Source organism: Dermochelys coriacea, chromosome 2 (assembly GCF_009764565.3).
Source record: "Dermochelys coriacea isolate rDerCor1 chromosome 2, rDerCor1.pri.v4, whole genome shotgun sequence".
NCBI lineage: Eukaryota > Metazoa > Chordata > Testudines > Dermochelyidae > Dermochelys > Dermochelys coriacea.
Window position 1 is genome coordinate 61,834,258 of NC_050069.1, and position 12,538 is coordinate 61,846,795.

The 12,538-nt window shown below is 43.8% G+C and overlaps 1 protein-coding gene across 1 annotated transcript in view; it reads left to right on the forward strand.

The window, feature by feature from the left end:
* Positions 1-1,309: 1,309 nt before the first annotated feature.
* Positions 1,310-12,538, forward strand: part of CPA6 (carboxypeptidase A6) — a 109,181-nt gene continuing 97,952 nt past the window's right edge. The window contains exon 1 of the mRNA XM_038391412.2: positions 1,310-1,472. Within this exon, the coding sequence (XP_038247340.1) occupies positions 1,357-1,472 (116 nt within the window). The 5' untranslated portion in view covers positions 1,310-1,356. The remainder of the gene's footprint in view (positions 1,473-12,538) is intronic.

The following is a 12,538-nucleotide window of genomic DNA, read 5'->3' on the forward strand; positions in this document are numbered from 1 at the left end:
TTGCACAGAAGAATTTTTTTGCTCACAGGGCCTGTCAAAAATTAGAGGGAACATTGCTTACAACTGTCCAATGCATCTTTTTCTCTCCTTCACCACTTCTAATCGCCTTTCTCCACTATTGACATTTTATGGAAGTTTATCTTTCATTAAAAATCCCCTCTAGGACTAACAACCTCTTGAAATAATCTCCAGCAATGACACTTATCGTGTGTTAACCGTCTCTCTTTTACAGGCCAAGCATTGCTGGATTTGTTTGTGCCAGCCCCGGAAGAGTAAGGTGCGGGGAGGCGGCAGTCAGGCATGCCCCCTTATAAAACATATGGTATTTTCTAAAATATTTGGTCCGGATCTGTCCCGGAGTAACATAACACCACATATCACGCCTGCCTCGGGGTGATTTATTTTAGGCTGGTGGCTAGGCACAGAATAAGAGCACGGCTGGTGGCTTTCCCAGTTGCCCTAACCAAGCAGATCATGTTCTTCGTTGACCGAAAGGCCAAATCCTTTCGCTCACCGGAAAAGAAGCTCTGGTCCCAGCAACGTTTTGAACTCCTTTGGCTGACCAAATGCCATCGACTCGCTGCGTGCCTCCAGGAGCTTTCCAAAGCATGTGCCCGGGGTTAACCCTGCCTGGCCCAGGCGGCAGCAGCGCCCAGGCGTGCACCGCACGAGGCAGTGCCAGTGAAACTATCAAATGCCAGGGGAAAGCCGGGGGTCAGCTTGTGCCAGGGGGACTCTCCATCGCCGGCACCACCCCGGGGCACGCTCCCAATGGAGGCCGTTTAGATCTGTGCAGGGGAGGGAGCCCCTGGACCACGCACAGTCGCATCCCCGGGAACCCCCTCGCTCCCCAGAGGGAGGCTGTGCGCGCATCCTCCCCCGGGGGCCACAGGGGGAGACACTAGGGATGCAGCTGCTCGCCCCAAGCACCGGCCCCCGGCCATCGCCCAGCCCCCCCTGACCGCAGCCCTCCCTCTTGCTCTGCCCCTCCAGCTGTGGCTGCCCGTCCCCTCCCCTTGGCGATCAGACTGCAGCGGCACACGGGCGGGCGCCTGCCTGCCTCACCCGAGCCTGGTGCCCCTCTCCTGCCCCCTGCCCGTCCCCAGGTCCCAGCCCCAGCCCGACCCGGCTCCTGCCGCCCACAGGCAACCTCCGACCCGCAACTTTCTTCATCCGCTTAGCTACTGGTGCAGAACAGCGACACCCCCCGCGCCCTGTCCCTCCCCCCCCCTCCCGCCCCCCAGCCCAGGAGATCGGCGCGGGCTGCTGCTTTGTGTGCATGGGCGCTGCCAGCCACCTGGACACTGCGCGGCTGCTGCAGCGGGGCGCTTAACTGCAGCCCTGGGTCCTCGCAGCATGAACCTCCCTGTGACCCCCACTGGCCGGAGAGCCGCTCTTCTGCCGCTGTGTCTGCTCTTCCTCAGGACCTGGCTGCCAGCGCACAGCTACCTCTACAACAACCGCTACGCCGGGTAAGTCCGCTTCGAGCTCGCATTGCGCTACTCACACCTCCGGTTTGCACTGGGATTGATGAGCTCCTGGACTTGTCCTTACTGGTTGAGGGGGGGGGGGTCGGCTTAAACACCCCTACTTACTAAAACAGCAACCACCCACGAAATACTCAGATCGCCTTTTTCTTTCTCCTCTAAGATCTAGCCATGCTAGCGGTAGAAATCTGGCTATTCTCCCCCCTCCCCGCCGCCGCTTAACTTTTTGCCTTACACCGGATCTTAAATGCATTATGCTCTAGTTCTCTTTTTGGTGATATCACACACACGCGCGCTAATACTTAAATGTGAACGATGCTACCTCCAAAGGAGTTGCGTTGCAGGAATATGACCAGTCTATTTAGAAACAAGAACTTTCCTTTTACACAGAGGATTTTAAAAACAAAACAAAACAAAAAAACCGACGCTGCATTTTATTCTAAAGCAATGGAAGTTTGCATTTCTTGTAAAAGTGAATATACATGTTTTCTGAAACTCACTGAATTGGTTAGGAGAAAGTAAAATAATCTTACTGAATGCAAAAAAAAAAATCACATCCAAAACATCAAGGGAAACTGATTAATTTAGTTATAACAGAATTTGGTGATATTTTTACATTATTTAAAATTAGACCTTTGCTCATTTAAGAGTAATCTTTGTGTTAGAAAGGGGACAGTATGGTCTACATATCAATGAAAGACTGTGTAACATCATTGGGCCCCTGGTGTTCTTACTATGCTAGACTTTTCAGTAAGGGCACATATATACGGCTACATACACTTTTTGTAGAATAGATCTTTATTAAGTATTTAACCAAAATAATGTTATCATCAATAGATGTGGTAACATCATCCATTAATTTCTAACCAGAGATGGGGGATTGCTAAACATAGGAACCACTAGAAGCAAAATGGTGTATTTTCCACAGATAGTATAAAATTCAGTAAAACAGATCCGCAAATTTCTTAATCAGCACAAGTAATCCTGGAAGTAAGAACTGTATTTCCACTTTTATTTTATTAAAGCAGTCAACTAGGTACCTTAATTCCACTGCTGAAACCACATTCACTGAAGTTTAAAGGCCATACCCTAGGCTCCAGGGAATGGCTGGCTATGGGAACTGGTAACGTGATATGAAGCCTTTCACCTCTAGGTCACCAGTAGTGACAGAAAGTACTTAACATGTGACAGCTGTTTCGCCTTCTCAGGCCGATTGTCCCTGGGGTATAGCCATCAACATCTCAAAAAACAAGCACTCTTGTTGGCAGCATCAGAGAGGGGTGGACAGGGAGACGGAATTCCCCTCTGACACCAGGATCCTACAATAAGCTGTGGGTGGGTGCCGGGTTCCACCCACGAGGAGCTCATTGAAGGATTTATGGTGCTCTTTGGCCTCATCCCCAGAGGTGATGGTCTTTACATTATGGCTGTACTGCATTTGTTTGAAGATAAATAGGGAGGAGTTCAGTTTCCCAGTACTGTGAATCTGGCACCTTTCATGAGTACCAGTTGTATATATTATAATATATTGAAAATGTCTGTCTATATCTTCTAGGCTTAAATGAGACAGTCAAGTTAAAACTTAGTCAATTAAGAGAGAAAGTTAAAAATAGTTTCAGGTACTATTAGGCTTTGCAAGCCAGTCAACTGATAAGTCAAATAATGTCAATTGACTGCCTATTATTTCTTTATCATAATCAAATATTGTCAGATATACCAGGGAGAATGCCCTCATGTAGGCAATGCTCCTTTCTGAGTACATCATGGCACCATTCTTTCATTTTTTAGAACTCTGAAAAATGTGAAACACAATAAAATGGAGTTAAAATAATTCAGTTACGTAACTTGTGTTTTTCAATTCGGCATAAGTATCTACTAAAGGCTAAGCCTATTGAAGACCACAAGTCTTACTGTTGTTATTGTTCAAATAAATTAGTGCTTTAAACTATTTGACCATTTTTACATTATTTGACTGGTCAGTTAACCAAATATTTTTGGAATGGTGAGATGCCCAACCCTAGGTATAATACGTGACCCCAACTCCCTCTGCTAATTGGGTTCACAAGCACATTTTCGTACGTGTTTTTTTCGGTTTTGGTTTTTTTACTTCTTCTCCTGTTGCTTTTTGAAAGACCTGCACAAACAACTATCTGCATCATATGGCCCCTATCCTGCAAAACTACTCCACACAACGAGACCCAGGAATATGGTCCTTCCTACAGAAGTTAGCCCAATTCCGATAAGCTTACAGGATCTGGGTGTGTGCAACACACACAGAGAAATTTACTAGTCGCAAAGTGCTGTCAAATGCATAGAGCAAACTAGAAAAATATTTCCCCCTCTACTTTCTTTCATTTATATTAGTCATAAGTATTACTTGTGACAATAGTAAGTTAAAAAATCAGACAAATATGATTTTTCAAATTGAAAAGATCCCTTTAAGATGCCAGGTATCTCTTGCACTTCTGAAGCCTCTCTCAACAGGTTTTGGTCCTGGGCAGAATCACTCTATTTCACTGATCCTTTTTTGTGCTCCAGATTATAAACTGTACAGAATTGCAACAATTGAGCAGGTGTGATTATCATTACTGAACTTGTTTGACAGCCATGGATTAGTGAAGTGCTCTTAAGAACAACAGTCAAGAAAGGGAACACAGGTTTTCTCTGTTCACTATAAAAAAGGATGGTGCCACCCCCACCCCTCACTTTCTTTTAAAGAAATTTATCAATCTAAAGCAGATGTGGGCAAACGACGGCCGGTGGGACCGTCCTGCCCAGCCCCTGAGCTCCTGGTCCAGGAGGCTCTCCCCCGGCCCCTCCCCCGCCTCAGCTCACTGCTCCACCAGTGCAGTGCTCTGGGTCGTGGAGCAGCGAGCTCGTGGGGCAGCACAGCTGCGGGGCCCAGTCTGACCCGGTGCTCTGTGCTGCGTGGCGCGGCTGCCTGTCGCGGTGCAGCCGCACCACCAGCCACTGGTGCTCCAGGCAGCGTGGTCACGGGGCAGGGAGCAGGGGACGGGGGTTGGATAGAGGGCAGGGGAGTTCGGGGTGGTGCTCAGGGAAGTCAGAGGGTGGTTGAATGGGGGTAGGGTTCAGGGGGCAGTCAGGAAGAAGAGGTGGGGTTGGATGGGATGGCGAGGTCAGTCAGGGGCAGGGGTTCTGGGGGCAGTCAGGGGACACGAGAAGGGGTGATTAGATGTGGCAGAGGTCCCGGGGGGGTCAGTCAGGAAGGGGGGGGTTGGATGAGGCAGCAGGGGGCAGTCAGGGGCAGGGAGTTCAGGGGCGGTCAAGGAGAAGGGGTGGTTGGATGGGGCAGCGGTCCCAGGGGGGCAGTCAGGAAGGAGAGGGGGGAGTTGAATGGGGCAGCGGGGGCAGTTGGGGGTGGTCCAGGGACAGTCAGGAGACAGAGAGCAGGGGGGTGGATGGGACGGGGTCCCTGGGGGGGGCTGTCAGGGAACAGGGGGGTTGGATGGGGCAGGAGTCCCAGGGGGACTGTCAGGGGGCGAGAAGCAGATGGGGTCGGATGGGGGCGGGGGCTGGGCCATGCCTGGCTGTTTGGGGGGCACAGCCTCCCCAACCGGCCCTCTATACAATTTTAGAAATCTGATGTGGCCCTCAGGCCAAAAAGTTTGCCCACCCCGATCTAAAGTATTCAGGTATACCTGTAGTATCCCGTCGTCATTGCAGTATCTATGTGATAGGCACAGCTTTAAGTGTAACAAATCCATAATGGGGGCTTGAGGATAAAACCCCTCTTTTTAAAAATAAAAAGAGACTTAGTTTGAGGTCGGAGTACTGGTGCTGCTCTGAGGATGGCTGTAGCAGAAATCAAAGCAGCACCAAGAGGCAGGAAGACAATTGAAGATGTTCAGCTGGGACTCTGACCTATAGCTGCTGATATTCTCATGTGCTCCTTTTCCGAACACCTTCAAAGATATCGGGAAACAGACAGGGAGGGAACAGAATGGAGTTGCAGACAGGTGTAGGAGAGGAGCAACTGTTGCTGCCGAAGAACAGAAGGGCTTTCTAATAGCCACTGCCACTTGGGAAAAGAATCAGCTCCTGTCAGTGGTCAAGACCTGTTAAGTCAAAGGTACATCCCCACTTCCTCTCCAAAAAAATCAGTTCACTATCTTTCCTAGTTCAGCTCTATTCCCTCCACTTGCTACTAGGCATTTGTGCAAATTCCCCCTCCTCCCGAAGCAGCTGTGACGCTACCTTTCCAACCCATCATGCTGTTCTGAGGAGTTTTGCTACAGTTATTTCCAGAAGAGTGCCAGCAAACCTGCCTCAAACCACCAAATGGAGGCATGGGCTGAAAAACTGAGGAAACTCATCCATCAGTTAAAGTGTTTTGGTGTTTTAACCCCAATTTGCAACTGGGGTGTTGGGGGTTATAACTAGAGTTCATTAATCTCAATAGAAGTACGAGGCACAGAAAGAGTGGCAATCACACAGTTGCATTACCAATTTTTTTGGCTAGCTACATGACACATTTCCTCAGACTCATAAGTAATTAGGTACCTACAGAGTCTAAAAATGATGCTGAGGCAGACAACAGGTGGGAGAACTTGAAAAGAGAAAGAAAAACTCTTTAAAACCAAAAATATGACATGCATAGACATGGCTACATGGCTAGTGCATCACATTCCATGAAGTTTGCTTATTTCAGATTGGTGTTATTAATTATTCCGGGTATGCATAACCATGTCTTGTAGACGAACAGCAGCTAGCAAAACTGGGAACATTCAATCAAAGTTCAGATAGTTTAATGAGTATTACATTTATATACTATGGTATAGTGCCTGTATTCTTCTGGTGCTTTACACACAATGGTTGGGGGATTCCTCCCTCTTATGAAACGAGGCTTGAGAGGAGATCCTGTTGTCAAAGGTGGGAGGGGAAGTGTACAATTCCCTTTGTGGCATTTTTTTCCAAATTTTATAATCTGAGGACAAACGGGGTGGTAGGGTGGTTTGTTTTGTTATGTTTAAAACACAACAAAAAGAAGTCACAGTGGCTGAGTTATGTCCCAAATAATCAGGTTTACCAGCTGTACACAAACATGCAAGCTACATACATACTGTGGCTTTGGCAGCTTCTAAATCATGGAACACTATGAGCACAACTAGAGGGCTTGCACAGTACTTAAAGCATCCCCTTCTAGAAATCTGACCACAAAACCACTGATTTCTGAGATCAGCCTGGATCTCTGGGGTCCACAGTGGTTCTGGGCGCTCTAGGCCCACTCCGCTCCTAGCAACATGGCTCTGATTTTTTAATGTCTCATCATCTGAAATCCCCACATTGCAAGTTGCCTGGCTTTCAATTTATCTCCTTCTGAAGGATGAAGGGTGGAATCAGTACTGCCAAAATTTGAAAGTTTTGCTCCTTTAAGTCTAGGCATTTCAAATTTGATGGTTAATCCATGAATGTTTCCTCTCTACCTAAAAAAAGATATTCGATCAGAGCAACCTTTTGGAGAATTTTTAGTTGTGCTTTCCCTCCTTTGTACTGTAATTTGCATAACTGGTCAGAATACAATGCAGGTAGGTTGGGGAAGTCTCAAAGCATTATGGTCTTCCAAAAAGAATGATTCTTTAGGAAGTTTAAGATCGGATCCCACTGATCTTCAAATGTCCCTTGTATATAATTATATATGAAAAAGGAATATAAAAAGTTAAAAAATGTAATGTTCTATGCGTGGTACTGACCACAACAATTAAATATGCATTTTTGCAAGAACAAGTACATGACACTTTTATGATGAGTTTTAGTTAAAATTATCTAAAAAGGAGAAACTCCTTGTTTTCAGACCCCCCCATCCTTGAAGGATCCACACTTAGCACCAAACTCCACTCTACCTCTGTGGAAAACAGTAGCAGCAGCAGGAAGAGTTCATAGGGGGCTGGCTATGGCCTTCCCTAGAGCAACTATCGCCAGTTACAACCAAGCCAAGCCCTTGCAACCATATCCCAGACATCCCCCTTCCCCAGCCCTTGGAGGTAAGTATCTAAGTCCCATTTTTCTAAGTTACATAATGATTTTGAAAATTTTGCCCCACATCTTCATGTGTGTTTGTACAGCACCTATCGCAAGCCCTTAGCAAGAGAATAATTCTGAGCCCTACTGTAATACAAATAATGTTTGTGACAATGTGTGTTGAAAAAAATCTGGTGTTCAAGTCTCTCCCTGAAAGATATGAATAATTCCCACTGAAGACAATGGTTCTAACTTGTATCCTTCAAGGGAAGAAGAGAGCCCATGAATGAGCAAATTTCTTTGCAAAAATCAAGGGGTTTGGGATACAGGCATATGAAAAGAGAGGGAAATAAAATTCTACACTTTTTTCCATACGTTTGGCCAGCTGCGGTGAAATAAAATCCTACTGCACGATCAAAATGAACAGAGTTTGCCTAAAATCCTGATACCTAAAAACAACAGCCACCACAATCAGCATTAGGCAGCCATTATGTGGAGACAGACCAGACCTTACACCAATTCAGGGTGGGTACCAACAGGACCCTCAATCATTTGTATTTCACATGGTACAGAACAACCAATTGATTGGTCTAGTGTAGGCAAGGCCCTAGAACCACACAGTGCAGGAAATTATAGTTTGTAATAGATATCCTCAATAAAAGGTATTATGTAAATACAGTAAATACAAATAATAATACGTTCTCAATATCTTTGTGAGTTAAATCTCAATATACCCATTTTGCAGAACTTGTATCTAGATAATGTACTTCCTGTCCCCTCCCATCCCTTATACAATATTACATCTATGAAGATAAAAAAAATCTATTCCTTTTTTGTATTAAAATTTTAAATATTTAACATGTTTAATTAAATCTACACAATGAAAAGGCAAAGAATGAAGGAAAAAATCAATATGTTGTCATAGTTTGGTGATCTGTCAAATAATTACAGATTAATGTAAGCAAAACTAATATTTATGACTATGCAGATAGCACTGGAAACTGAAAGCATACACTTAGCTTTGTTCTAACAGTACATTTTGTTTTGTTGCCAGGCAGAAGATAAAGACAGACAATTTCCCCTGCAGTGTAAGTCATGTGTACACCCCATCCCAACAGAAACAACCCCCCACCCCAACATTATATTTTTTCCTCTCCTCCTCCCAATTAACCTATTTTTATTTTTTATAATTTATAATATAATTTAAATAATTTTATAATTATTTTTCCTATCAATATTGGTTTTCATTCAGAAAGCAATTTGCAGTAAATCCTACATTCTCTTCTTTGAGACCAAAGAAGCCTACGGTTGCCAAAGTGAGAGCTGACACCTGTATAAGCACACATCAGAAACTGTCCTGAAATCCTGCTACAGGCAAAACTCCCACTCTAAAGCTTCTAGAACACTTGAAGAACTAACGTCACTTTAAATGGGGGCATGACAAAAATAGAATAATCTGTCACATCAAAACATTTCTTTCTTCTGTGTAGTGTATCCTAAAAAATGGCTTTACAAAGTGAAACTATTGAGATAAAAGCTAATACATGCACACTGTACACTGAATGCATCCAATGAAGTGAGCTGTAGCTCACAAAAGCTTATGCTCAAATAAATTTGTTAGTCTCTAAGGTGCCACAAGTACTCCTTTTCTTTTTGCGAATACAGACTAACATGGCTGCTACTCTGAAAACTGTACATATGGTTTATAATAGTAAAGTTATTCTGCAGCAGCAGCATTAACAGTTTGCTACACCAAAACTTCAAGAGGCATCACAGCACTTTAATAATACAATCAGTCAGTGCCACACAAATGACTCAGAAAGAAGTGCAAACTAGTGCATCTTTGGCTTTGATTTAGAGGAGAATGGGACAGCACTAATGACCAGAGTGATCCTTGGATGTTAAATGGCTGAAGTACCAACTAGGTAGCAGGGCACATTTCAGATATCAGACAATACAACAGTTTAGTACAGAGAAAGTCATTGTGTTGTGCACACATTGTGTGGAGTAGGTAGAGTGCATACTAAAATTGTGTACCATAGATGGGATTTCAAATGTAAACACCATGGCGCCTTCATTTTTCTCCCCCAAAGCATAAAGACACAAATCTACTTTAAAAATAAAACAAAGAAACTTTCCCTCTCCCACTTAAGTCAATAGAAGAGTTCCATTGTTTCTACAGGAGAAAGATAGAGTCCTAATCTCCCTATAGAAGAGGGGAGGAAGGCCGGAGAGGCAGGTGAGAAACATCTACTTTTTAGAAGCCCTGATGACCAAATGGCGCATTTATTGATTTACTAGAATGGACGAACGCCTATGAAACCCGCCACCAGGCACTAGTGTAATATGAGAAGAATGTGCAAGATCATAACCCTAGAAAAGTTACTCCTGTGTAGGAACAAGGGGAGTCTAGGACAACACCCAAACCTGCTGTACACTTAATCTATACCTCTGAGCACCATAGGAATGCTAACCCGCTATGTAAACACAGCTAGGTCCATAGGAGAATGCTTCCATTGACCTAGCTATTGTCGCTCGAGCAGGCAGTGTTCCTACAGTGATGGAAAAATCCCTTCCATCTGGGTAGGCTGCATCTGCACCATTATGTTGGCCTTGCCAAAACACTGTAATTGTGCCAGCATAGTCCCCATAGTCTAGACATGGCACAAGTCCAGATATGTGAGATTCTTGGATCAGAGGAGGTAGGTAGGGCTTGCAGGAGGAAACAACTGCAGGGGGCACGCCGCAAAGCTAGCGTCTCCCCTTCTCTTGCCCTTATATTACAAACAGAGACCAAGCACTCTGACCTCAGAGGAGCAGATTTTTATATAGATTGATTGCCTTGTCTGAGTTCTCTCTGAGGCCAGGAAAGGCAGAAGCGATTGCCTGTGGGCAAGGGAGAGTGAGAGTGCTCCTAACTATCACCTCACACAGAACCCCCGGTGTTTAGAATGACACGTTTCAGAGTAGCAGCCATGTTAGTCTGTATTCGCAAAAAGAAAAGGAGTACTTGTGGCACCTTAGAGATTAACAAATTTATCTGAGCATAAGCTTTCGTGAGCTACAGCTCACTTCATCGGATGCATTTGGTGTATTTTCCACCAAATGCATCCGATGAAGTGAGCTGTAGCTCACGAAAGCTTATGCTCAAATAAATTTGTTATTCTCTAAGGTGCCACAAGTACTCCTTTTCTTTTTGGTGTTTAGAATGGAGCCTTGTAGATTGCAATTAATAGAAACCCAGTACTAAGGACATGTTTAAACTCAGGTGCTAAAATGGTATAGCTACAGCGCCATAGCTATGCCATTGTAACCCCATAGACTGGACACAGACTACAGCGACAGAAGATGTTCTTCTGTTGCAGTAGGAATTCCACCTTTCCAAGCAATGGTAGCTAGGATAACAGAAGCATTCTTCCATCAGCCTAGCTGCTGTATCTACACCAGGGGCTAGGGCAGCTAAGCTACAGTGCTCAGGGGTGTGGATTTTTCACAGCCCTAAGCACTAAAGCAACATCGACCTAAATTTTAAAGTGTAAACCGGGCCTAATTAGTACTAGTACAACTACTGCACCATTATGCTAGGAGTCTTCCTACCAGTTTGCACACAGGGACACAGTGCTGTAAAATCATTCAAGATGGAGGATCATAAATAATGAGAAACTAGCTACATGCTCCCTCTAGCTCTGTGACACATTTGTTCTTTGTTTATCATTTTCCCTAATCTAAAGAAAGTTATCTGAGCTGAAAGTACGTTAGCTTCTGTGTATGAAAAAATAGGTCTTTGAATCTGACACACTGTGCTCACATGGCCACCAGTTCAGATGGTCAGAATCTGCCTGGGTTTTCAGTCAAAAAACAAAACACAGGAGACAAAAACATATTCTTGCAAACCTGACTAGGCTAGGCCCTGACAACCAGTCCCAGTTTTCAAAGATAAATTGTCACATTATATGTGATCAAGGCAAACAAGATTCAGCATTTTAGAAGGTTCATCCTATCAGTGATAACATTTACCAGCTTTCAGGTTTATCTAAAGTTACTGAAATATTTGCAGCTAAATTGCTAAATGATCAGTGTCTCTGTTAAAAAAGGACAAAGAATTGTACAAACTGGTGGGAGTACAAGCATGGTACCAGGATGACCCATTTTGGCAGCACCACCACAGAAGAAATAATTATCAAGATATACTCAGCAATTAATAGTTCATCCATCCTGTTTGGAAACATGACTTGTTCAGAGACAAAAAACAGCTCAAGCTTCAGAGAAACAAGGAAAGAATTTTTAAAATTCACTGTGGTTAAAAGGACTTTACTGCTTGCAAAGATAGCTAAATAAATGGCCAAACTAAAAGAGGGTAGTTTTTAAAACTTATCAAATTACAAGTATGGTATTTATCTTTAGACTATGTGCAGTAAAGTACCAGATGTTACACAAAAAAGGAATGTCAGAGCAAGAAAGGGCCATAATGCCCAAGAGGAACAGTCAAATGCTCACTTTTAGTAGAGTTTTCTTGCTTGTAAAAACAAGAAACTTTGCATTAAATATAATAAACACCAGCAGATACATTCAAGACTTGCTTTCCTATAGCCTGTGGGGTTTTTAGTTCTTTGAAGCTTTCTTTTCATTATTGCTAGCATTGCACAGAGAAAAAAATATCTAAGAAAGAGTTTGTGATGGAACCTTTAAAAAATATTGTCAGCATTCTTAGCTTTTAATAGCACCAGCTGATGGGAGTGTAGCCCATTGGATAGAGTACTTGACTGGGAGTTAGAAACCAGTGTTCTCTTCCTGGCTATACCACTGATTTGTGTGAACCTGGTCAAGTCACTTCACTTTCCATTTTACAAATGGAAAATGGAAGCACAGGGAACAGTATACTTTTCCTTTAACTTAGAAGGATGAAAAAAATCACTGTATGAAAGCTAATGTTATCACTACATAACTGGGTTGTTTTTATGCACAATGTAGTTTTTTGACAGTTTATATAGCTGGAGTATCTAGAGGGTAAAGTCTGATTTTCCTTGAAATTTTGAATCAGGGTAATTTGTATAGGAAATAAGGTCCTTTGA